Genomic DNA, 26,102 nt, shown 5'->3' with positions numbered 1-26,102 from the left:
TCAGCTCCCCCGCACTGGAAAAGCGCTTATCGATAAAGAATGAATGATAACCGACGTCAAAGTTTGGCCTTACCATAAAGTGAGCTATCAGTTCGACCCGCTCCTCTTCGGTCACTCCAGTGACGGTAAGTGCACGAGGACGGTGATCGACAACCATAGGATTTCCCCCGCTTTGTCCTGTCGTGCCCCTCCTGGAGCCCAGAGGATTCACTCTCACATCGGTAGCCTAGTGGAAAACAAATATAATCATCAAAAAATAGTAAAAAAGTACAGGTGCTCCCCGATTTACGATGTTTCGACTTACGATTTTTCCGACTTTACGACGTTGAGTTGGCGATAGACGTTCAGTAGAAACCCTACTTCGAATTTTGATTTTTTTCTTGGGCAACCGATATGCGGTGCGATACTCTCTCATGATGCTGGGCAGCGGCAGCGATTCGCATCTCCCAGTCTGTCACGCAGGGGTGTGCATTAGGTGTATCGAATGCATTTTCGACTTACGATGTTTTCGACGGGTTTCGCAGAACGTAATAATAAGTCGGGCACCACCTGTATAAAAAGTGTGCATTTAAAAAACACGCTGTCCAAAATGCGCACAGTGCACCATGGCAGTGGGAGAAACTGATGGCGGGACAAAAAGCTGGGATGTCCCTCCACCCGAGTTTTGTCTCCCGTGCGCCTTTATTATAAAAGCAAAATTATTCGACTTGTTTGATCACAAAAAAAACAGCGATGCCATGGAACAGAGAGAGACTTACATTCGTCTTGGCTGCTTGCTTCAGTTCCTCCTTTAACAGGGAAATCTTGTCCATGAGCTCCTTGAACGTCTTCATGACGTTGGCTCTCTCCTCTGGCGTCATGTCCTTGTTCTTCTGCAGCTTATTAATAAGTGCCTGGGAAGCGGAACGAAACACACGTGCTAAAGTGACACGAAAAGGAACCGAGCTGACGAAGGGCAAAAGTGCACAATAATAACTTGCGTTGACTTAAAAATGACTCCAGTGTCCTTTCTAAACAAGATCCGCACCGCAGCCCACTGACCTTCTGACATTTTATCTGAATTTCCAGCATCTCCTGCTTCTTCTTCGTCCTGTACTGGTGTAACTTTAATGTGTCCTGAAGCAAGACCAAAACCACTCTCTAACACACTTATTGCAGTACAAGAATAGTAGATAAAGTCACCAGAAAGTATTACGCACATTTCTGCAAGTGAAAGGGCGTAACTAAACATTGACATTTATTCCTTTAACTGGGGTTTTTCTCCAAAGCAACTTATAGTGGTAAAGTTGTAGTTATTTACTCCTTTATACAGCTTGGTAATTTTTCTGGAGCAATGTACGGTAAGTACCTTGCTCAAGGGTACTGCAGATCCAAAGGCAGCAACCCTAACCACTACTCTACCAACTGTCATAGGCGTTAAACAGCACAAATGGTATCCATGTAGTAGTGAGGTCATCCATGCATCTGCATTAAGAGAACTTCGCTTATCTGACACTTTTCTCCAAAGCAATTTGCAACGATTTACCTATTGATACAATCGCATAATTTTACAGGAGCCATTTTTTAGGGTAAACACCTTGCTCACAGGTATTATAGCCAGAAGTGGGAATCAAACCTGCAACCTGGGGGTCCAAAGCAGTAGCTCAAACCTCTACACTACCAACTAGGCCATGTTGTTAAGGACTTACCCTTTCAGCACCTGTCTTGGTACTGCTAAGTACACTCGTGTGCACACGTTACTCTCTGTATGCACCTATAGCCAATAATACAACGCATTGCACAAATTCCAAGCTTCACAGTTCGGAACCTACCTGCTTCCTCTTCTTGGCTTTCTGAGCTTTAACAGTTTCCCCAGATGACTCTGAAGTCACCTCCACGACCGAGTTACTGCAGGGCACTGGAACGTTCTGCTGTGGCAGCAGAAACAACTGCTCACTGTCCTCCTGGTACCAGCGGAGCCTGATGAAGTAGTTGTTGAGCACAGCTTCTGTGCTGGAGATGGCCCGGCCCGCCTCTTCGTTGGCTGCGTACTCGATGAGCGCTGCCTCTGGGTTGCCACCGAGCATTACCTGGTATATGCATATCATTATTATTTCATTTATTTATTTAGCAGATGCTTTTCTCCAAAGTGACTTCCAATGAACTCTGTGTAGTGCTATGAGCCCACACACCTCATTCACCGTGGTGACTTACACTGCTAGATACACTACTTACACTGGGTCACTCATCCATACATCAGTGGAACACACACACAGCATGTCTTTGGAGTGTGGGAGGAAACCAGAGCACGCAGAGGAAACCCACACAGACAACATGCAAACTCCACACAGGTTGAGTGAGGATCAAACTCACATCCTCTCGCACCACCCAGGTGCTGTGAGACTTGCTGTGCCACCCTGCTGCCCTCAAGTTTACTTTTTACACGTCTCTCATTTTAAAGGCAGGCAGAATGTCTTCTCATTGCCACGCGGTGCAGGTATGGGCTGAATAAAGTCGCAATCCGACCATTTTTCAAACCGTAGCGCTGTGTTAAATCTCAGATTTAAGTGATGGAAAAATGTTTGCAGGGAACAGGAAAATGTTTGCCAACTTTCCACTGGTCTGCAAATACCAACTGGGAGTGTGTCACTCAATGCGAGAACGGGCAGCCACCATACCTCGATACTGACGACGGTACCAAACTTGCTGAAGTATTCATTTAGTTTTTTGACATTGTTGAGATCTCTTGGGATTCCGCAGATTTCAAGCTTCGTGTTCGTACAGCGATGCTTCTGATGCTTGTCCATGTGTTGATCACTGAAATTTTGTCTAATGTGGGGGGGGGGGGGGAGGAAAATTAATTTTCCTACACAGAATGACATTAGAACACAGTTTTTGTTTTTTTTTTCTGTTGCTGACCTTACGTTAGAAATGTTGCATAATTGCTGGGGATTTTTTCCAAAATGAAATGCACACTCATACCAGAGTTAAAATTTAAACATCACATGAATTACTTAAATCTACACAAAGAAAACAAATACCATCTTTATGTAGTGTAGTTAGGCATAACACATGCACCCTATAGATATTCATTGGATAATTTCAGAGAAAAAAATAATTCATCTATACAGCACCTGCCTTTTGTAATCAGCAGATTAATGTTTTTTATCTGTGTGTCACAAAGAGCCCAATAAAGGACTGTTTTTTAGTCTACATTTTGGCTCTTGAGTTCTCTTTGAAGGGAACAACATCAAATCAGACAAAGCAAGTTTTTTCTGACACCCTTCAGGAAATGAGCGACATTTACGATATTGCTCACGTGCAGGATTTTTGATTAAAATGCCAGAAAGTGGGCTGTAAATACCTGTCCATCCAAAGCTTTTCCAGGGGCAAGTGCACGGGGGTCTCTAGGGGCCTCCTCTCGCCCTTCCGCCTGCTGTTGTGGTTCGAGGTGTGGCCACAGACGTGGACTCCTGACCTCCGAGTTTTCGGAGCGAGTTAAAATATCCAGAGAAAGGAGCTGTTACACAGCTGGAAAAAAACTGCATGGGATGCAACCACTTATTCAGATGCTAAAGCAAGAATTTTAACTGCCTGCCATCCTTCCAACAGTACGTAACTTTAGTTAAATGATATATATACATACATACATACACACAGCTGCTTGTGCCAAAGCAAACTGGAGTCTAGCCTGGAAACACGGGGCATAAGGCTGGAAAGGGACAGGACACACCCAGGACAGGACACCAGTCTGTCACAAGGCACCCCAAGCAGGACTCGAAGCCCAGACCATCCAAAAAGCAGGACCCAGGTAAACCTGCTGTGCCATCACACCCACTTATTTAACTGATACCTTTGTCCAGTTTATACAGCAGGGTATTCTTACTGCATCATTCCAGCATAGGTACCTTGCTCAGGGGAATACAGGAGATAGGGAGGGATGGTGGGACACTGGCACAGCAAGTAGCACTGCTAGTAGCACTGCTGTCTCACAGTGTCTGGGTGGTGTGAGAGGACATGGGTTCAATCCCTGCTCAGTCTGTGCGGAGTTTTCATGCTCTCCCCGTCTGTGTGGCTTTCCTCCCACAGCCCAAAGACATGCTGCTCAGCACCCATAGTGTGTGAGTGACAGAGAGAGAGAGAGTGTGTGTGTGTTCCACTGATGTATGGATGAGTGACCCAGTGTAAGTAGTGTATCTACCAGTGTAAGTCACCGTGGTGAATAAGGTGTGTGGGTTCATAACACTACATAGAGTTTGTTGGAAGTTGCATTAGAGAAGACAGCAGCACTACTCACCATGCCACTATACCACCCCGTTCGGTCTCCAATGACGGAGAAAACATTGGTTCGAACCCCATTTATAAATTAAATAAATGTGAAGGCGTTTCCCCACTGGGAGGCAATAAGGAATCTGGCATTGATGCACAATGGTAATCGTTCCTCTGGGAGGAAAGTGGGATGTTTAGGGTTTGCTCACCAGATCCAGGAAACGGGTCAGGCAGTAGGGGCTGGTTGTGAGGAGTTGCTGGCATCCTGACCCCAACAGGCAGAGTGGTAATGGGTGGCAAGGACATGCTGGACCAAGGCAGTAAAGGGTTCATCACGGGCGATGCACTGTCATCCACTGTTATGGACTCACTGCCGTGATCGAAAGGACACAGCTCATCATGGACACTGACTCCCTTCACTACAGAGAGGAAAATCAATATAAAAATGGAGATGAGCACAAACACGCACCTAAAAAAAATGAAACTCGTTTAGTGTCATAACATTACGGCAGAAAGACCTAAAGAAAAACCACAAAAACAAATCCATTGGAGGGGCAGCGGTGGCACAGCGAGTAGCGCTGCAGTCTCACAGAGCCTGAGTGGTGCGAGAGAACATGGGTTTGGTCCCTGCTTAGTCTGTGTGGAGTTTGCATGTTCTCCCTGTGTCTGTGTGGGTTTCTGCTGGGTGCTCTGGTTTCCTCCCACAGTCCAAAGACATGCTGTTCAGGTTCCCCCCATAGTGTGACTGACAGAGAGAGTGAGTGTGTGTGTGTGTGTTCCACTGATGTATGGATGAGTGACCCAGTGTAAGTAGTGTATCTAGCAGTGTAAGTCACCACGGTGAATAAGGTATGTGGGCTGATAACGCTACATAGAGTTCACTGGAACTCACCATCATAGTAACGGCAACAATGCTTGAGCGCCGCCTTCCTGCCCCCGTTTGGAACGGTGTGGTTACGAGACCGGCTCTCGGCGGAGCTGCTTGCGGTGAGCCCCACCGAGGAGACCCAGGACTGAGTGGATGGCATGGCTGGAAGAGGCTTCAGGGGATTACGGCCCTTTGGATCCCTTTTCTTCCAGCTGGTCTGGGACCGATGTTCTGCAGAACAAACACATAAATGGCCAACAGACGCTGCAAATAGTTTGCCTGTTGAACGGCACGCGCTACACAAAAACCTACGTATAAACTCAGAAAAGAAACGTAAAAAAATCTATACCCTCCTGTACTGCAGCCCCAGAACACTATTGTAGTACTAAAACATTTACATTTCATTCAAGCCCTGTTTAGTGCTGGTTTGTTTCAGGAACATTCCACAAAATGCACTTTCTACACAAACTTAATAGAAAAGAGAGCAGAAATAAGGCTTCACCATTCTGCTTTACAGGCTACCATGTCCAGAAGAGACCTTCATTCTCCCCAGATAGACTTCCTTCTCACATTAAGAAAATTCACAAGCTTACAAGCACATGTAATTTGTACCCTAACAAATGTAAAATGTTACATTCGTTCGGCTGACCGTTCCGTCAAAGTGACTTACAATGTTAAAATACAGTTACTGACCCATTGATACGGCTGGGCAATTTTACTCGAGCAATTAAGGATAAGTACCTTGTTCAAGGCTACTACAGCTGGAGGTGGTATATGAAACTGTGACCTTTGGGTCCAAAGGCAGCAGTTCTAACCACTATACTACCGTAATAAGCTGTCAACTCATTGCATAACATCGAGCAGCACACAAGGTGAAACGTGTCTTTGGACGATGAGAGGAAACCAGAGCATCTGGGGGGAAGCCAACAATTCACCTCACGGGCAAATTACCAGGAATGAATTATGCGAATTATGCAAGAGAAACCTGTACCGCGTTTGTCATTCCTGCACCAGCTACTGTAACTGTCTTGTGAAGGATTAGTGGTGGTGCTGGTCCCCCGGGGCTTTTTCAATTATCCCACAAGTCCTCTCCCGGTCTGAACTCTTACCCCGGCTCCTACCCCTGCTCCTGCCCTTGCTCCTGCATCTGCGCCTGCTCCTGCCTCGGCTCCTGCTCCTGCTCCTGCTCCGAGTCGGACCACAAACGCCCTTGCGCTGGTTGTACCCCTTGCTGCCCTTCCTGTGGCACTTTCTTTTGCGGTCAAGTCTCTTCCAATTGCAGAGAGCCCTATGCACCCACGCAACCCTTAGATTAATCAGCACTGCAGTGTATTCTCACATAATTATGTATGAATTATAATTCATAGATATACTCATTCCCTGCAGAATTGTAGCAGCATATGAAAACAAGTATCCTCTGTCTCAAAAACAGGCCGTTGGCCCAATATAATGGGGGTTTTGCCCATTTAATAGGTATTTTTACACATACAATTTAACTGTTTTGAAATTCATATAACTGGGTTCTGTGGACAGTATGGCGGGTCTGGGATTCAAGTCCTGCTTGGGGTGCCTTACGGCAGACCGGCATCCCGTCCTGGGTGCGTCCCCTCTCCCTCCAGCCTTGTGCCCTGTGTTGCTGAGTTAGGCTCCGGTTCACCGCGACCCCGCTTGGGACAAGTGGTTTCAGACAGTGAGTGTGTGTGTGTGTGTGTGTGTGTGTGTGTGTGTGTGTGTGTGTGTGTGGAAAGGAGGGGGGTACCAACACATTTGTTTCCTTCCCACATAGCATAAGCATATTCTGCTATAAAAGAATAATTTTCACAATAGAAAGAAGGTGTGTATCGGACACCAGCACTTCCAATATAATCCTACGTTCCATTTTTGAGAATGGTTTTGATGCACTCAAACACAAGTAGCATCGTGAGTTTGAGAATGACATCAGAAAGTACGGTTTGTACATTAAAAATAATAAAAGTAACTTAACATTCTTGCTTACACATTTTACATTTACATTTATTTATTTAGCACACGGGGGCCGCGGTGGCACAGCGGGTTTGGCTGGGTCCTGCTCTCTGGTGGGTCTGGGGTTCAAGTCCTGCTTGGGGTGCCTTGCGATGGACTGGCGTCCCATCCTGGGTGTGTCTCCTTGTGCTCTGAGTTGCTGGGTTAGGCTCTGGCTCGCCGCGACCCCGCTTGGGACAAGCGGCTTCAGCCAGTGTGTGTGCATATTTAGCAGATGTTTTTCTCCAAAGCGACTTCCAATGAACTCTATGTAGTGTCATCAGCCCACACACCTTATTCACTACAGTGACTTACACTGCTAGATACACTACTTACAATGGGTCACTCATCCATACGTCTTAAACACTTCAGTTATTCTGTTTTCATATCACAAGCATATGCTAAAAGAAAGATCACCTTATAAAAAGTAGGACTGTAATTACCCAGCTGTATAAATGGGTAAATAATTGTAACCTCAACATTGTAAGTCGCTTTGGAGAAAAGCGTCAGCTAAATGAATAAATATAAATGTAAATGTAACTGCATAGTGTGATGAATTAAAGAGCAAAAAGAAAGAAGGAAGGAAACGAACCTCGTTTCATTGTCAAACATTTTACTCGAAGGACGACTTCTTCTGTCATCTCTACCCTCAGCCATATCTACAGTATGAGAAAACAAGGCACGATATTGGTGACGAGATGACCTGAGCCACAGAGACACATCACCAGCATTAAACATTATCATTTCGTCGCTTTTCTATGCAGCTCGAACGCGAAGGCAGTAGGGAGTTCCGTGAGTCATTTCAAATACTTGCACATAGCATGGAGAGATTGAACCTCCTTTCTTCCCTATGGATTTTGCGCTGAGAATTTCGCCTCCGCTTCTGGAATCTCTTAAAACACCTTTTTTGAACATTTGCCAAAGAATTTCAACAAAACCAGTGGTGCCGGAAAGAGAAATGAACTGACCTCCAAAAAAAAAAACAGTAAAAAAGTTGAATAAGGACCCAGTTATTTACCCTTCAGCAAGAAGGGATCCAGCTGATCAGCACACGGAGCCTTCGGATGTTTTTCTGGTTGATCTTTTCCCCCAAAAGCGATTCTATGGAAGAGAAAAAAAAAAAAAGTTAATACACAAGCACCTTATAGGACAAACACGACTGGCACACTTTACAAAATATATCCTCCAACTATCACACACAAAAAAAAAACTGGGAAACTCACGGCAAGCCCTGACCAGGAAACCCGGTCCTTCCAGTGATGAAACTCTATAATAAAATTCTGAAATCTACATGAAATCTGCTGGTGAACATCTGGCCTTGTGTGAAGTGTTTCAAGATGCAGATGTGATATGGAAGCAGAAGCGGCAGTATGTGAGTGCAATCCCTCCACTGCAGCCTCGGGTCCCCCAGACACTTGTGTTTTAACTTGTGTATATGGCTATTTTTTGGTCCCCTCAATACCTCACAAGTTGTTATGATCCCGCCGTAACCCATGGCAACCGCTGCGTCACTGACAAGCACGGGGGGGTTTACAGAGTCTAAAATGTGGCTAACAACAACAACAATAATAATGTTAATAATAATAATAATAATAATAATAATAAAAATAATAATAATAATAATAATAATGAAAGAGATTCATTCCCCGCGTACGTCTGTTAATTAGGACTATTACTGCACAACTCTTATTTGAAAAGTAAACTGTTACTTCATTATTATTCAGCACGTCACATGGAAATAACACATGTAACACTTGAAGACAAATGATCATAAACTGTCTGTTGCCAGATTCTGTTTGAATCGATCCGGGGAAAAAATGTCTCGAAAAAACATATTTTCCTGGATTTTAAAAATCCAAAAACCCGGGTGTTAAACAGTTACAGGGTGACAATTTTTCGCACGAGTCGCAAATAGTAAAAAGGAGCTCACGCGCGCAACCAGGCAGGTACCACACAGGGACTGTAATCATGTACACCTGGAAGTAACTTCGGCAAATCGATCCAACCACGTAACCACCACCAGAAACCACTTTCGACACTAAATTTCACAAAAAGGTGCACAAAACCGGCAGCGTCGGTGTAAAACGCGGTACACACAGCAGTCCTTCTCACAACTGTCCACACGCACAGCGCACGTCTCCGTCTCTGTTCACTTCCTACCCACATGGATCCCAAGAAGCTTGACACCAGCAGCCCGGATTTCGGTGACTCCGCATCGTCGGTAACGTTCAGACACGTGTCCACAGCGACACCTCCGCGGTCCCCGTCACTCGCAAACCGCCGGCATTCCGCCTCGGCGCGGACCTGCATTCAAACGGGGCGTGGAGCAGAGCGTGCCACAGCAACAGCCAATCAGCTACCTTTCTGGAAGGGGCGTTTTTCTCATTGACCAATCAGAGTCCTCAATCGGACGAACATGCAAATACGCATTCATTAAATGGGCATTCTTGCATTTTATACTTATAACAAAGGTCTAAATATAAAACAAAGTCTTCAAGTATGTAAAATAAAATGATCTTTTTCGTATAAATCATATACGGGTCCAAAGGCACTGTGACAGCAACTGCCTCTGATTACATTCAATTGCACGGCAGCCTGCATGTCAAATATTGTAAAAATAGAGACATTTTGTTTCAATTTATGTTACGTGGTAGTAAATGGTATTTCACCTTCATACGTTGCATAAAAGCACACAGAATAATAATAAAAAAAACCCTGCAGTCCTGTCCAAGATGTTGAGTCCTATCATTACCTGCGCTGTACAGAAGGTGGCAGTGTGGCACCGCTCTGCAGTATTTGCCTGTTAAACTGTGTTGGGTCAATGACTGAAGAACAGTAAACATCCTTGGAAGGTTTAAAAAATGTCAGAAACATTTCTGTTTCCTCCCTTTCAATGTGTTAAATTTGCATGCCCATACAGCATGCGGCTAAAGAGTTTATAAAGTTTCAGCTTTTATTTTGATCAGAAAATCGGACAGATTTTGCAGCTCCCCAAGCAACATATTTCCGGGCGCTTTTGTAAATGAAGCTGTAGCTCCTTGGCAGCATGAAAAAGTGCTTCTTCATCTTTCTGTTCAGTGAATTATTGAAAGGGTTGTCTCGCTCATACCTTCTCCTTGTGAAGTCAGAGCTAATAGCAATCACCATGAGCTTCTTCTGGCCTGGGAGAAATTCCAAGCACCCGTTGCGATTGGAGTCATTCGTGGTTGATTCCATCTACCGCCTTTCTGGTTGAACCTGCACTTCGCTCAGTGTCGCTCTTCCCCTGAACACCAAGGTGGTCTCACAGCCTGTTGCTGCTTTGCCAGACCGGAACGTGATCAGATCCTCCCAGCATCTCACAGAGACAGCCAACATAAATCATTTTCACAGCGCTCTCATCTTAAGTCCCTGTGCCGTATCATTTCTAAATGATTTCTTTTCATACCTGATAATTCTGTCGAGATGAACCCTCTGCGCCCTGTGCTGCAGCAGTCAATCGATCAAGTGTCTCTCATGTTGAATTTGCCATGTTGTTTCTAATTTGCCCTGGTTGTGGCGCAGCTGTTAGTGTAGTGCTTGGAGTGGCTCTCTTTGGATCCAAAGGTTGTAGGTTCAAATCCCATCTCCAGCTATAGTACCCTTGAGCAAGGTACTTACCCTTGATTGCGACAGCTGGTAGTGTAGTGGTTGGAGCTGCTGCCTTTGATTCTAAAGGTTGCAGGTTTGATCTCTGGCTGTAGTACCCCTGTGCAAGGTCCTTATGATAAATTGCTCCAGTAAAAATTACCTAGTTGTAGAACTGGGCAAATACTTGTAACAATTTTAACATTGTAAATTGCTTTGGAGAAACGTGTCGAATAAACGTGAATTGCCCCAGTAAAACTACCCGGCTATATAAATGGGTAAATAATTGTAAATAGACTAAAATTCTAAGCTTCTTTGCAGAAAAGTCTGAGCTAAATGAATAAATATACTATATAGTGTCTTTAAAATGTAGTGGTTCCTCTCTCTTTCTCTCTGCAGTTGCATCACGTAGATATTGTGTTTCATCAGAAGCAGATGACAAAATAAAGGAGGTCTGTTGCCCAGGGAAACTGTTCTAAGTAATTACTAACAAAGCCCTCATTTCAGCCCTCATCCTGCCATGAAAGCCTGTCTCACTTTTGACATCTGATTCATCGCCTTCAGTGGCAGGAAAACAAGTGTGCTTTATTTCAATTATGTCCTGCATTGTTTTTGCCAAGCTGACTTGTGAAAGGCAGCCAGCTGACTCTGATTCATGGTTTTACACCACTGGATTAGCTGAAGCTCACACTCATACCGAGCCATCTGCGTAGTTTAAAGGCAAATAACTTTGACCCTGTCTGCAAGGCGGCCCATTTCCTGTTCTGAGGAAGGTGAACAGTCCGAGCGCTCGAGCCGACTGCTTTAATTCTATATTCTGAGGCTATTTCTAAAGGCCTGTGTCCTCATGTTGCTGCTAAACTCCAGCCGGTCGATGGTTTTCTTCCCCAAGACTGATATCCGAGAGAGCTGCTGTAGACACTCTAAGCTCATTTGGAAAGAAATGTCAGATAAATGGAGAATTAATAATAATAATAACTAGACAGCTGCCAGAATTAAGAGTAATTAAGATCAATATATGCATTATAGAACTTACTTTCTGCGCATGTAATAAAAGAGGCAAGTTGATGAAATCATCAGCTGAGCCACATTATTTCTTCCCGTTTTTTTTTTAACAGGTTTTTCTGCTTCTCCAGGTCAAATGAGAAACTAAAGTATTATGGGATTCTTTAGCTTTTTCAGTGAGGGAACTGAAAAATGAGTCATGAACGGTTCAGTCAGACAGAAAGAGAACCTGAGTGCTTTGCTTGCGATGTCACACATTGTTGTAAATATAATCTATGCTCCCGATATGTACTCCTTACACATTTTTCTGATTCCACTCAGCGGATTTAAACGACTGTCTGTGTCTTTTCCCCAATACTTATATTTATCAGACACTTTTGTCCAAAGCAACTTCCAATGAACTCTATGTAGTGTTATCAGCCCACACACCTTATTCACCATGGTGACTTACACTGCTAGATACACTGCTTACACTGGGTCACTCATCCATACATTAATAGAACACACACACACTCTCTGTCACTCACACACTATGGGTGAACCTGAACAGCATGTCTTTGGAGTGTGAGAGGAAACCAGAGCACCCAGAGGAAACCCATGCAGACACGGGGAGAGCAATGCAAACTCCACAGACAGCAAGGATCGAACCCATGACCTCTCACACCACCAAGCTGCTGGGGACACCTGTGCCATGATCTTGGGATTGAATGGAGCTCCAGCAAAGAACACTTATTTTGGAAAATGCGAGAGAGACAAACTTCTGTCTGCACAACAATTTTTTTTTTTTTTCGGAGTGTTTTGTCTTGAAATAAAAGCTGTTTAAAAAAGAAAAGTTAGGTCATTATATTGTGGGTCTGACTGCCACCGACTGTGACACTGCGCTCCAAAATTGGACGAGCTTTATGCGTAGTGTACACGCCTCAGGAGGAAATGGTGTGTGAGAGCAACCACAGGAGTACGTGCATCTGGGGGGGAAACCGTTGCAACAAAGTGAAAAAGAGCAGTTGTGTCTTCTGTCTGTGTGTCGCGCTCAACCACGGCCCGTGCTCGGGGTAAGCAGGCAACGTTTTATTTAAAAGTCCGAAACGCTCCAAATCTCACCGATGACAATGAAATGATTTGCTCTTCATCCTGTTATCTGTTTGAAACGTGACGACGTCGGGATACCATTGTTTAAAAGAGGGCCCTTCGGAGGCCTTGATGGTGATGGTGATGGTGATGCGACCATTTATTTATGTGTTTATTTTTCACCGGTTAATGTGTCTTACCATGTTTGGGCTGCATTGGAGTGAAACTGTGAAAGACTGTGTTTTGTTATATTACTACATGAATAATCAGTGAATATAAAAAAAATTCTGTTTTAGGGATCACGTGGGGCAGCCCTCAGTGCCGAAGCATGTCTAGAGTGTAGTAGAACTGGTCGCGTAGTGCTTAGAGCTGCTACCTTTAGACCCAAAAGTTACAGGTTTCAGTCTCATCTCTGGCTCTAGTACCCTTGAACAAGGTACTTACCCTGAATTGCTCCAGTGAAATTACCCCACTGTGTAAGTAGATTTCATATAGCTGATGCTTTTCTTCAAGGCAACTTACAATGTTGGTATTATAGTTATTCACCCCTTTATGCTACTGGGCAATTTGTACTGCAGCACTTCTACAGTAAGTACATTGCTCAAGGGTACTACAACAGTAGGGGGGATTTGAACCTGTAACTCTCTGGAGCAAAGGCAGGAGTACTAACCACTATACTACCGCATGTAATAGTTTTGTAACATTTGGAGAAAAGTGTCAGATAAATGAATAAATATAAACACTAGAATATAGAAGGGGGACGCGGGGGCGCGGGGGCGCAGGTCCCACTCCCTGGGGGGTCAGGGGTTCGAGTCCCGCTTGGGGTGCCCTGTGACGAACTGGCGTCTCGTCCTGGGTGTGTTCCCTCCCTCTCCAGCCTTACGTCCTGCGTTGCCCGGTTAGGCTCCGGCTCACAGCGACCCCGCTTGGGACGAGCGGCCTCGGCTAATGTGCGTGTAGAATATAGAAGGCCTTCAGCGCTGTCCTCCTTAGGTCCGTTTTGGGCAGGAAGCCAGGAAGGTACGGCCTGGTGTGCTGTAGCAGTGGGCCGGAGTATGACAGGGCAAGACGAGCGTGATATCTGTGTAAGACAGGCTCCGGCACGACCTCGCATCCCTTCCCTATCAGCACTAGCAGACCCTGGTGCAGTACCCCCCTCGCCTTCGGGAACGGACCCTTCTTCTCCGAAGCCCTCAGAGAGAGAGAGAACATGCAGGACACCGAAGACATCCCGGCAATAATGGCGTAAGTTTGTTTGTTTATTAAGATTCATCAGGTGAGCCGTGCATTTTTCATATAGCGTATAATCACTAACCATCGTTTTATGCAAAACAATATACTTTGTTCTTCAGTTATTTATTAGTCTCCAGGCATATTTGAAGAATGCAGTTTTGATTTAGTATTTATGTCTATGCGCTGGCTCATCTTTACTCGTGTTATACATTTCTCTTTGCGCCATTTTTATTTACAGTGAAAGTCTTTGTCTAGAAATGCTGCTTTTAGGAAATCTTAGCCAGACCTCTATTTTCTCAGCACCTCGGGTGACTTCCCCACCAGCGCTGCAGCTGAAGAAGCTGCTTCTCAGACAGGGAGCATGCAGGAGCAACCGGGAGGCAAGGTGGACCTAACCGTCACTGAGCAGCCTGGCCTGGGAGTCACCACAACAACCATGACAACCATAACTCAGACCGGAGGTGGCTGGAGCACGGGGCTCTTTAACGTGTGTGGGGACATGACCACATGTAAGAGGCCAACTTCACATTTTCCGTATTTCCCTACAAATGATGAGCGAGATCAACCTAATTAGGCACAACATACGAATGCCAGTAGTGCTGCTGTCTCACAGCGCCCGGGTGGTGTGAGAGGATGTGGGTTCGATCTCCGTTCAGTCTATGTGGAGTTTGCATGTTCTCCCTGTGTCTGCGTGGGTTTCTGCTGGGTGCTCTGGTTTCCTCCCACACTCCAAAGACATGCTGTTCAGGTTCCCCCATAGTGTGTGAGTGACAGAGAGTGTGTGTGTGTTCTATTAATGTATGGATGAGTGACCCAGTGTAAGCAGTGTATCTAGCAGTGTAAGTGACCGCAGTGAATAAGGTGTGTGGGCTGGTAACACTACATAGAGTTCGTTGGAAGTCGCTTTGGACAAAAGTGTCTGCTAAATAAATAAATGTAATGTAAAAGTCTGCGGCCTTTAAATAGCACTCCACATATTTATTTTTATGTTAATAACTGTGCCCAAAAACCCAAACTATTCCGTATAAAGTGATCTCAGAGTGTTTCAGTACATCTCCACTTATCTTTGATGTTGTCTTTCAGGCCTCCTAGGTGCCTTTGTCCCCTGCTGCCTGGACCTCAATTTGGCGCACCAGTATGGAGAGTGTTTGTGTCTTCCGCTGCTCCCTGGGTCCACGTTTGCCATGCGTGTGGGCATTAGGGAGAGATTCAAGATAAGGGTAAGTTCACTGACAGTTATTCTGTAAGCTGAGGCTTTTCACCAAAGTGACTTACAATGTTGATCTACCAACAAGTATTTACCTGGGTTGGTATATGGGTTGGTAATGTTGCTGGGGCAGTTTGGGGTGGGTTTCTTGCTCAGTGGTGCTACAGCTGGAGGTGAAATTTAAAGCAGCGACCTTTTGATGCAAGGGCCGTAGCTCTAACCACTACAGTACCAGCCACCCCCCAACCATAACCCCAGTGAGAACCCACTTGTAGTAAACTTTACAACACAAAGCTGACAGGACGGCAGATAGGGAGGAGCAGTGTTGCAATTTTTCGCTTATTTATTTAGCAGACGCTTTTCGCCAATTCGATTCTCTCACTTTACTACCTGACCATGACTGTATAGCAGGCTCTGCCTTATTGCCCCATCATAGTGTCCTACAGTATACAGCACTGCTGTTAGACCTTTTACTGGAAATGTACACTGATCTCAAGAGTCAAGTCATTTATATACTGAAATTTTACATTTATTCACTTGGCAGACACTTTTCTCCAAAGTGACTTCCAATGAACTCTATGTAGTGTTCTGAGCCCACACACCTTCTTCACCATGGTGACTTACACTGCTAGATACGCTACTTACACTGGGTCACTCATCCATACATCAGTGGAACACACTTTCTCTGTCACTCACACACTACGGGTGAACCTGAACAGCATGTCTTTGGAGTGTGGTAGGAAACCAGAGCACTTGGAGGAAACCCACACAGACATGGGGAGAACATTAAAACTCCACACAGACTGAGCAGCGATCAAACCCCTGTCCTCTTGCACCATGCAGGCGCAGTAAAGCAGCAGCGCTATACGCTGTGCCACCGTGCCGCCACACTTCAAATAACACTTTTATTGGAATTCAGTTCCGGCCACGTTTCCCATCAGGAGCGGGGTCTCGACATAGCGAACCTGTCTTCGAATACATGTTCCTTTTTGATTACTCTTTGTTCCGCGCCGTCTCCGACTCGCTTTCGTTAGATGTAACCCTTGTGAGGAATACTGCCTGGCTGTGCGTTATGCTATGGCAGCGATAGAGCAGGAGGGCTGGAAGTGCACGTGCGGCACACGCGGTGAGACTCGGCGCAGATCTCGATGGCTTTGTCAGCTGGTTGGCCATATTTGTTGAAGGGACCTTTGAACCCTTCCCGCAGGGCAGCGTGTGCGAGGACTGGCTGGCTGTGTACTGCTGCTACCCTCTGGCGGTGTGCCAAATGATCCGCGAGATGAAGAGGAGGCTGAGCAGCCAGGTGTACCAGGTGTCCACGATGCTGCAGAGCTCATGAAGGTCCGTCCGCTTGGGCGAGAGCATCACGGGTAGAATCGCGGCAACCGCTCGGAGGGCCATTTCAAAGCTTTCCGAATAAATAACAACACACAGTTTTCAACTGGATTAAATTTAATGTATCGTCAGGTATCACACTTGACTTTTCATGCGAAACGTTTGTTGGATGTACAGCTCTTATGACCTACAATGACCTTTTTGTGTGAAGTCAGTTATTTTATCCTCTGTGCCAGGAGGTGGATATTTACTCGGGTCCTTCACATTCTGGACGTCTATAAATCCAATAAATTCAGGTTCAAGGCAGAACTATAAGACATAGGTGTGAAAATCAATGATCAATTGCAGAAAGTGTCAATTTTTATTTTTTTTTTTTGTTCTGGAATTCAGTTAACATTGAAAGTACTGAAAATCCAAAGAAATGTATTTGTTTTTGTTGGACATATTGCAACACCCTTTGTTAACGAATGAAATAAAAGGTTATTTTACCGAATATATATTTGTGTATTTGTGGATTTATTCTCATCACAGAAGGTCTTGGCACCAAAATGCAGGCTCAAAATTCTTTGCTGAAGCTCAACATGGTTCATTGAGAGGTACCAGGTGGTATTCTGGACAACATCAGGTATCAAAACCAGGAACACATCAGCAAACATCCAGATGTTTCAAAAGGTAAAGTTTAAAACTGCAATATAAACAGACACGATTCAGTGAAAATAAACATTTCCAGAGACAAACATCACAACTTCCATCTAACTTAAGCCTCAGCTGAGCCAAAAAATGGAATTAGTTCATAAAAGACAGCTTTGGCATTACTTATTAAATAAAATGAGAGCTTCCTAGAAAATATGCATCAAGGCAGCTTTGGAGGAGTAGGACAGTTATTTGACTATTGCAGTGATTGAACACTGATTTATTCATTGGCAGTTCATGGGTTTATTTGTTAACTAACAGCTGTTCGTACTAAATCCACTTTATTTATAGTGGCGTTCGCTAAACATTCAGTCAATCGTTCCAGGTGTAATTTCTCAGACCTGCGGCGCAACTGCACCTGCTTTGACGGTGTCCGGCACCGTTCGGGAGCAGAGTCCGCTGGCCAGAACACTGGTCTCCCCGCCAGCAGAGCTAGTAGCCGTAAGTGTTGGACTGAGATTGCTGACGAAGCCCTTTCTGGGCTGGCTGGCAGAGAACCTTCATGATTTATTACATGGCTTTTGCTTATGTATTTGCTCAGCTTACTCTTTCTGTCACAGTTACTCCCATTTACACAGCTGGACATTGTACTGAAGTGTTTCGGGCTTAAGTAGCATTCTCAAGGGTACTGCAGCACGTCCCCTCCTGGGATTTGAACCCGTGACCTTTTCGGAGTCAAATCTTGCTGCTTAATCACAGCACCATCTGCTTCCCCTGCGGTGCCATCAAGGGTCGTGTCCTTTCTGTGTATGCACGCCTCATTATGAATGTCCCCCACTCGGGCCCTCGCTGCCTCATTTCTGCTCCAGGCCTGTGTGAGTCCTCATCGGAGCTGGGCAGGATGGGCTTGGAGGAGCACACGGTCCTCAGCGGCTGAATTCAAAAGCATCGCATGTCCGCTGCACGATTTCGCTGCTCGGTAAACACATCTCTCCATCGCAGCGAAGCATTGTGGATCTCTGCACACGTCTTTTAGAAGCAATAAATCTTAACTTCTGCCGGTGCAGCATCAGCATGCGGTTTCGCCCAAACCTACCAGCTATGAGACTCCCCCAGTGAAATGAACCCAAATGTATGAACTTCTTCACTGTGGAAAACCTCCTCGAACACTGATATGACTCCACGTGCGGTCACGTTCCAACATGTAGCAGTCGCGGGTTTTTTTTCTTACGATTTCTTACGGAATTACGGTATCGCTTCCGGAAACAAAAATTGTGCACTGACGGAATTGCCGCGACAATCACGTTTGGAAACATTTTGGTGTGGATATGGCTGCTCATCCATCGCAGTCGATGAAGCGCTGCTCGATGGGCAGACACGTGAGCACACTATCGATGATGCGTGAGCGGCTCCGGACTTTCGAAGCTCACGTTTTCTTTGAGCCTCAGCGGCTCCCCTCGCCTCGGCGGTTTGTCGACCTTTGTCAATGAGGCTGCGCCATGCCGGACGCTTCAGTGCCAGGGTTTCCCAGGTTGTGGTGTTGATCTCAAAGAGGACTTCGGGGAGCCCTTCGGCATGTCCTCGAATCACTTCTTCTGCCCTCCTTGGGAGTGCTTTCCCCGAGTGGGTTATCCGTAGAGGGGTTGCTTGGGGATGCGTTCGTCTGACGTTCTAAGGAGCTGTCGAGACTTGCACGTGAGTTGGAATAAAGTGAGGTGGAGTTGCACGACGCCAGCCTGACTCTTTCCTCCCAGTTTCCTTCCGTATCCAGTGTCAGGATAGAAGTCGAGATGGCTGGAGATAGCGTGGATAAAGCTACTTATTCACGTGCTTGTGTATTGGGAAGTTAATACCCATTTGGAAACAATCCAGAAGCCTTCGTACATGCGCTGTGCATGCTGTTAAAGCTCAGACTAGGCTTAGGCCAAATGTTTTCTACATAGTTTTAGACAGACCAGGTGTTACGTTCAGCTTGACAGCCATACCCCCGATTCCGGAATTCATCCACTGATGATCCATTCGGTGTTCAGGGAGGACCGGCAGAGGGCAGCGCAGCCTCGGCATCCCAACTCCCGTATCAAACAGCGCAGGCTCTGGAGTTTTCCATGAGCTAATATGTCAGAGGCTGAAGATCAAGGCACAAGGGTGCATGAATGCGACTTAGGATGCAAATAAGAGCATCCGGAATAGACGGGAACTGCAACTCTCTTGTTGCTTTGTATCATTAGTCATTGCACTTTTCCGAGAGGACAATTGCGCATTAGTTGTAATTAAAGTACTCGTTTGTTCTATTGATGCTCTTGATACGCTGTCATGTGCAATTGAATACGGACGTCACTCAACGGTCCAACGTGGTAACAAGTGGACAGCGTAAGGTGCGGCATCCAGATGGAAACTGGATCCTAGCGGTGACTCGTGAGGCGAAGCTGAAACTGGCAGGCGCAATTACGTTTATTTAGTTTGCCTCATATAAATGACTATGACATGTGCTAATAAGTTATAAACACAGCAGATAACCGTGCCTTTATGTGTGCATAAAAATCATCAAAAATGTTTTTTTTTTTTCTTTTTTTTTTTTTGCTCTGTGACCGACGAAAAATGTTTTCTGCGGTTCTGCAAGATTTAACAAAAGCTGCATTAATGGCTACCAGCAAAGCAAAACAGAAAAACGTACATTGCGGTAACTCTATTTGCTCTCGCAGGAGACAAAATGAAGAAATTAACTCTCAGTGAAATCAGCGCAGTGACTCTTCAAAGGTAATCTGGCCTTCATTACTGTCATAGCTTATTACTCCATTTAATATACATTCATAATGTAATTTAGGAATACAAATGGCTCACTCTTGTTCCCGTTTCTTAATGCACTCAAAGTAGTTTATTGTGTCATGCAATTATTATGACAGACAAGAGGAAAATTGTTTGTTAATTCTCTGCATAAATTATAAACGGAATTAGTAGCTCAGCCCTCGTCTACCTGCCGCATTAAGGACGGACTACGGAATCTCACATTTTTCAGTAGGTTTATGAAGCAAGTTCATAAATGTTTAAAATAATCCCAGACATATTTAACTTATTGCTAAAAAATAAATGAATACAGCACCTAAGTCCTTCAAAAAATTATGTACGGTACAGATTGTTTGAAGGTTATATTCTCAATTATGGTTTCAGATCCAGACTGGTCTGATTAATGTTACCCTGAAACAACCAGCATGTAAAAATATACATTTTAAGAAATCCACTAACTCTGTGTATTTTGAAACGTGTCTTTTATTTCCCTTGTAAAATAACAAGGTTATGGCGCAACCCTAATATTGCTGGGGGATGTGAGCAGTCGAGCGCAGCTGTGCGCTCTCTGGGAGAGGGAGCCGGATGGAAATCTGTAAAATCACGAGAGCAAAGTGCGAAGTGAGCGACACCCCCGTTGAGATGGGCAACTGGGGCCCGAGTGGATTTCCAGGGCTGTGTGCCGAGACGGGAGCGAAGGAGCCGCTGTTGCCTGTTAATCATCGGGGCCCCCTGGGCCTCAAGTATAATCCTGAAGAAAGGAAATCACACATGGGGACACCTTGACAACTTTACTTCTGCCACTTATTTCACAGCTGTATTACACGTGTCAAGGCATGGGGAGAGGCGAGTGTGACGACCTCAGGTGCGGAGTTTATTGACAGCGGTTGAAATGATGACTTGAACACCAGACAAACACAAAATTATGGATCGCACGTCATTCAGCGCCGGCAAGGACGAAGCGGAACTCCGAACGGAAAGACCGCAGGAGAACACGGGCCGATTCGGCGACTCCCCTCTCCAATGGCTTCCTGCCCTTCCTTGAAGGGCAGACGTAAATCACGCATCCGCATCCGAATCTCTCCTTCTGTTCTTGCGATGCGCTTTTTGCGTTCTTTTCAGAGATGTACGTCGCTTTGGAGAGAAGGATCTGGAAAATAAATAATGTAAATGTACACCCGGAGTGCGGAGGTGGTCATTATGTGGGTGGAGGGTGTGGAATTCTGCAGCAGCCAGAGGGGACGCCTCCCATGGTTGTTTCAACACACTCTTTCTGGACTCTGTTCTTATTTCATTCTGTTTTCTGTTTTATTTCCCAGCATTTGACAAAAGCCTCATGTTAGTGTGATACCTTAATACACAGACTGCTGTCCATCATCAGGCGTATCTCTGTATGTTCATACAGTTCATAAATTTGCAGATTGTAAGCAATCAAAAGCAAACGATGAGTTTTCAGGAACGTGCTCGAGCAATGAACATGCACTGATTTACTAGTTTAAAACAGGGTTTTGTTAGATAGCTCACGTGCACCAGCTACTGTGCATGTTTTTCCTGAATAAGAAACCTCTCGACTTCAGGTGAAAAGTCAGAAAAAATTGCCCACGGTTTAAAAGGTTCATGCAGTCCTCGGGAGACTCCACTGACATCTCATCAACCAGAGAGAGGTTTAAACCCCAGTCACTCCTCCTATTGACAGGAACGCATTGTGTCTTACAGGAAATAGAGCCTGAGGGGACCCTTTGTTAAGGCTATTCAGCTACTGTCCTGGAAAGCTGAGTCCAGCTCTCCTGTAAAAGCTCAGAAAGGGAATTAAATGACTTTAATCTGCCCTGTAAGCTGAATAATGTGGTTCACTGTGCAGCTGGAATAAAAATCTCCCAAACATTGGGGCTTTACTCGACCGTAGTTAAATCGGTATGTTCTGTGATCCAGGGGGTGCAGTGGCACAGTGGGTTTGACTGACTCCTGCTCTCCAGTGGGTCTGGGGTTTGAATCCTGCTTGAGGTGCCTTGTGATGGACTGGTGTCCTGTCCTGGGTGTGTCCCCTCCCCTCCAACCCTATGCCCTGTGCTGTTGGGTGAGGCTCTGGCTCCCCGCAACTCCATATGGCACAAGTGGTTTCAGATGGTGTGTGAGTGTGAGTGTTGTCTGTGATGTGTTATAAAGCAATGGCCTTCTGAGTGACATGGTGGCTAATGCCAGTGCCCCCTGGGTCAGGGTTTCAGTTTGCTTGTTCACCTTTATTCAAGCTGATACTTTTTTGGAAAGCAGCACTGGGCAGTAGATTGCAGTAGAGCAATTCAGTAACTGTCTCACTCAGGGGTGCTACAGCTACAGGTAGGATTTGGACCTGCAACCTTTGGGTGCAAAGGCAGTAGTACTAAGCGGTAAGATAACAGGCATCCAATGGCCTCAGTGGAGTTGCATGGGATTCTTCCAGATCTAGTTTCTTCACACAGTCTTAACATATGTATTTCAGGTTAATTAGTGACTCTCATGTGTCCTTAGTGTATCTATGCACAGCACTCTGGGTGAACCTGAACAGCATGTCTTTGGACTGTGGGAGGAAACCAGAGCACAGGGAGGAAACCCACACAGACACAGGGAGACCATGCAAACTCCACACACACTGATTAGGGATCGAACGCATGTCCTCCCACAACACCCAAGCACTGTGAGACAACAGCACTTTATATTTGTATATTTAGCAGACACTTTTCTCCAAAGCGACTTCCAATGAACTCCATGTAGTGTTATCAGCCCACACACCTTATTCACCACAGTGACTTACACTGCTAGATACACTGCTTACACTGGGTCAGTCATCCATCCATCAGTGGAACACACACACACACACACACACACACACACACACACACACACACACACACACACACACACACACACACACACACACACACACACACACACACACACACTATAGGTGAACCTGAACTACATTCCTTTGGACTGTGGGAGGAAACCAGAGCACTCAGAGAGAACCCACACAGGCATAGGGGGAGCCTGCAAACTCCACACAGACAGAGCAAGTTTTGAACCCACATCCTCTGGAACCACCACAGTGAGACAGCAGCGCTACTTGCTGTGCCACTGTAATCTTGCAATTGTATCTTACTGCATTGTAGGGTTAGGGTTAGAATTTGCCTTGCATGACAGTGTGATAATGGCTAAGTACAAATTAGCAAAAAATTCAACCTTAAAAAAAACTAAATTCGTGGAATCATTACTTCAAATTGAAAATGAAGCCATTGCACAGTTCTTAAAGATAAATAGCATTAAAGAAAATAAGCAGTTTGTTTGGCCTAGTGCTACTCATATCTAGTCTGCAACTCGCGTTCATGAGCGCCTGCGAAGGCTGCACTGCACTGGGTTGCAGAGAGCAAGCTAGCGGTCCAGTCTGTGAGTCAGACCGGGTCGCCGTGGGATTCAGTAGGAGCCAGATCCGTACCGCAGCCCACGCTCTTCTTTGGCTGGACGGGCAGAGCTGGACGTGGAGCAAATCTCATTTATCTGAGTGACGCACATAACACAGCAAAAGCCCATGTACTGGAGCCAGAACCTGGTAAGGCAGCAGTCTTGCTTCCCATGTCGAATCTCCAAGGGTGGTATAACCGAGCACAGAACACATCAAAGCGCTGGCACACGGACCTCTCATCCGGCAGCGCAATTAGCAAAACATATTACGGTGCTTCGTGCATTGCATCAAATTTACCATGGGAAAACAGAGTAAAATGCACAACAGAAACTCTGCTCTGCTTAAATACCATGTAGAACAACACGGATGACCTTACATAAGAGTCCGAGTCTGTCTCATTCATCCTTTGCTGCTGGTTATTTGCTGATATGAAAAGAAAAAAAAAAAACAACAGGGAGTGCGGTGGCACAGCGGGTTTGACTGGGTCCTGCTCTCCGGTGGGTCTGGGGTTCGAGTCCCGCTTGGGGTGCCTTGCAATGGACTGGTGTCCCATCCTGGGTGTGTTCCCTCCCCCTCCAGCCTTACGCCCTGCACTACTAGGCTAGGCTCCAGCTCCCTGTGACTGCACATGAGACAAGTGGTTTCAGATAATGTGTGTGTGTGTGTGTGAAACAGGGAATGAGGATAATGCTGGCTGCACCAACAAATGAAAGAGTAGTTACTTTCAGCATTTGTTATATTTTACTGAAATTATTTAAAGTACCTTGCATAGTAAGAACCTTGTTTGGAAGCGCAACTGTAATGTTCCAGACTGTGGCCTTTAATTATTCAATAATGCTTGCCTAAAAAAATCTGTGACTAATTTCATGTGTTAAATAACATCTAATAAATATTGATTAATGTATCATTACAAGGGGTGGGGGGCAGTGGTGCTGCAGGTTTAGCCGGGTCCTGCTCCTTGGTGGGTCTTGGGTTCGAGCCCTGCCTGGGGTGTCTTGCGATGGACTGGTGCCCCATCCTGGGTGTGTCCCCTCCCTCCCTCCCACGCCCTGCGTTGCTGGGTTAGGCTCCAGCTCGCTGCAGCCCTTCTCGGACAAGCGGCTTCAGTCAATGTGTGTGCGTTTGTGTGTGTGTATCTTTACAATGTTTACACTCCACAGTCTTTATAATCAATTAAAAATCTATATAAGTGCTATATCTGTCTGGTTTGGCTCGGCTACCGGATCGGACGGAAACAGTCTACAAAGGACAGTCAAAACGGTCGAGAGGATCATCGGCGCACCCCCGCCTACCCTTCAGGTCCTGTATACAAGTCCGGAATGAGGAAGCGGGCGAGTAAAATCATCACTGATCCCGCACACCCCGGGCCACCAACTCTTTACACTTCTTCCCTCCGGCAGCCGTTACGGAGCGGTGTCCGCCAGAACAACCAGATACAAGAACAATGTTTCCCCTCGTTTGGTTGGGTCCCGCTGTGTGTTAGGTCTGGGCTTTGAGTCCTGCTTGGGGTGTCTTGATGTGGACCGGCATCCCGCTCTGGGTGTGTCCCCTCCAGCCTTCGGCCCTATATTGCAGGGTTACGTTCCAATTCGCTGCAACCCCACTTGAGAGAAGTGGTTTTGGGCAGTGTGTGTGTGTGTGTGTGTGTGTACAGTATGTTTTCCCTCAGGCCATCACTCTCATGAACAGTTAACATTCCCTTATAGGTCTCCTGTCAGTACAACAATATCCAACCATTCTTTGTAATTTAATTCTTATTTATTTATTTATAGTATTTATACTACTGTTGATATTCTCGTGCTTGTAAATATGTCATTCATTTATTTATTTATTCTGTAATTCTGTGTCACCTGTTTGTCTGTTTGTTGCCTCTCTGTTTGTTTGCTTGTCTGTAAATGCCGGAGGCGCCTAGAACCACAGCAAATCCCTTGTGCGCGTCAACACGCTGGCCAATAAATCTCGTTCCGGTCCTGATAAACTTCACGGGAAACATATTCTTTTTGCAACACGATTGCAAAAAGTTCAGATTGATTCTTAAGTAGTTCAAGTGAGCACACCGTTTTTACCACATTGAAAATACCGCATTAGCGGGTTCGCACAGGTTGCGCCACATCATCTCTTTTCTAAACTTAATTCATGTTTTTCTGAACATCGTGCCCTGCCCTTTACCATGAATTTGCACACATTTTATTGTGTCTTTGGATACAGCACTTAGTTGATCTGCTGTAAATCGGAATGCCCTACGCTCTCCAGATCTGGCAGGACGTATGACACCCAAATTGTTTTCGTGACCCTGCTGGCGTTGCAGCTGCCGCTTCTCGTCCGCCGACACAAGTCAGTTCTCACGGGTCTTAAATGGAAGAGACACTCGTACTTGTTTACTTGCGCGCGCTTCTCGGCGGCTCGTGCGGGCTCTGAGCCGCGCGTCTTAAGCTTTCGGTTTTCGGGCGGCGCAGGACCGGAAGGCTTCTTGAATTATGCAGGGCCGCAGACGGCTCACGGACCACCTTGCGCGCGTCCCTCTGCATCCCCTCGTTTCGAGTCGAGGAGCTGAACGAAGCCCGAGAGGCGCTGAGAAAATGCGACATTTTGGAAGTATAAACTGTTTTTGTTTGTGCGCTTGGCAGACTTTTCTACATTTGCATTTGCGCGTATTCATTCGGCAGACGCTTTTCTCC

At 45.7% G+C, this 26,102-nt stretch overlaps 3 protein-coding genes across 3 annotated transcripts; 1 reads left to right on the top strand and 2 right to left on the bottom strand.

The window, feature by feature from the left end:
* Nucleotides 1–568: 568 nt before the first annotated feature.
* Nucleotides 569–2,746, bottom strand: LOC108934158 (RNA-binding protein 27-like). Its single transcript, XM_029251117.1, has 5 exons — nt 2,658–2,746; nt 1,812–2,069; nt 1,042–1,116; nt 759–893; nt 569–580 (listed from the first exon to the last, which is right to left on the bottom strand). The coding sequence occupies exons 2-5, from the start codon at nt 2,064–2,066 to the stop codon at nt 569–571; spliced, it is 477 nt and encodes a 158-aa protein (XP_029106950.1). The 5' UTR covers nt 2,067–2,069; nt 2,658–2,746.
* A 640-nt stretch (nt 2,747–3,386) lies between these two features.
* Nucleotides 3,387–9,333, bottom strand: LOC108934159 (RNA-binding protein 27-like). The gene is made up of 7 exons (XM_018751690.2): nt 9,282–9,333; nt 8,136–8,218; nt 7,710–7,776; nt 6,226–6,404; nt 5,141–5,347; nt 4,458–4,667; nt 3,387–3,457 (listed from the first exon to the last, which is right to left on the bottom strand). The coding sequence occupies exons 3-7, from the start codon at nt 7,772–7,774 to the stop codon at nt 3,387–3,389; spliced, it is 732 nt and encodes a 243-aa protein (XP_018607206.2). The 5' UTR covers nt 7,775–7,776; nt 8,136–8,218; nt 9,282–9,333.
* Nucleotides 9,334–12,713: 3,380 nt separating this feature from the next.
* plac8l1 (PLAC8 like 1) lies at nt 12,714–16,658 on the top strand. Its single transcript, XM_018751880.1, has 5 exons — nt 12,714–12,780; nt 13,925–14,041; nt 14,330–14,538; nt 15,113–15,249; nt 16,444–16,658. Exons 2-5 carry the CDS (start codon nt 14,007–14,009, stop codon nt 16,573–16,575), a joined length of 513 nt encoding a protein of 170 aa, XP_018607396.1. The 5' UTR covers nt 12,714–12,780; nt 13,925–14,006; the 3' UTR covers nt 16,576–16,658.
* Nucleotides 16,659–26,102: the final 9,444 nt, after the last annotated feature.

This window comes from Scleropages formosus, chromosome 4 (assembly GCF_900964775.1).
Source record: "Scleropages formosus chromosome 4, fSclFor1.1, whole genome shotgun sequence".
NCBI lineage: Eukaryota > Metazoa > Chordata > Actinopteri > Osteoglossiformes > Osteoglossidae > Scleropages > Scleropages formosus.
Note: the sequence above shows the minus strand (reverse complement) of the source record. Positions and strands in the feature narration are given on the sequence as shown.

Bases quoted from the DNA above. Each gene is read 5' to 3' on its own strand.
- LOC108934159 (XM_018751690.2), bottom strand. From the start codon at position 7,774: ATGGCTGAGGGTAGAGATGACAGAAGAAGTCGTCCTTCGAGTAAAATG. The intron at 6,405-7,709 runs GTTCGTTTCCTT...GTGGGTGCATAG, and splicing joins ATGTTTGACAATGAAACGAG to GGCTCTCTGCAATTGGAAGA. The intron at 3,458-4,457 runs GTGAGCAAACCC...GAAAACTCGGAG, and splicing joins TGACCCGTTTCCTGGATCTG to GTCAGGAGTCCACGTCTGTG.
- plac8l1 (XM_018751880.1), top strand. From the start codon at position 14,007: ATGCAGGACACCGAAGACATCCCGGCAATAATGGC. The intron at 14,042-14,329 runs GTAAGTTTGTTT...CTATTTTCTCAG, and splicing joins GACATCCCGGCAATAATGGC to CACCTCGGGTGACTTCCCCA. The intron at 15,250-16,443 runs GTAAGTTCACTG...CCCTTCCCGCAG, and splicing joins GGGAGAGATTCAAGATAAGG to GGCAGCGTGTGCGAGGACTG.
- LOC108934158 (XM_029251117.1), bottom strand. From the start codon at position 2,066: ATGCTCGGTGGCAACCCAGAGGCAGCGCTCATCGAGTACGCAGCCAAC. The intron at 1,117-1,811 runs GTAGGTTCCGAA...GTCTTGCTTCAG, and splicing joins AAGCCAAGAAGAGGAAGCAG to GACACATTAAAGTTACACCA. The intron at 894-1,041 runs GTCAGTGGGCTG...TCCGCTTCCCAG, and splicing joins TTCAGATAAAATGTCAGAAG to GCACTTATTAATAAGCTGCA.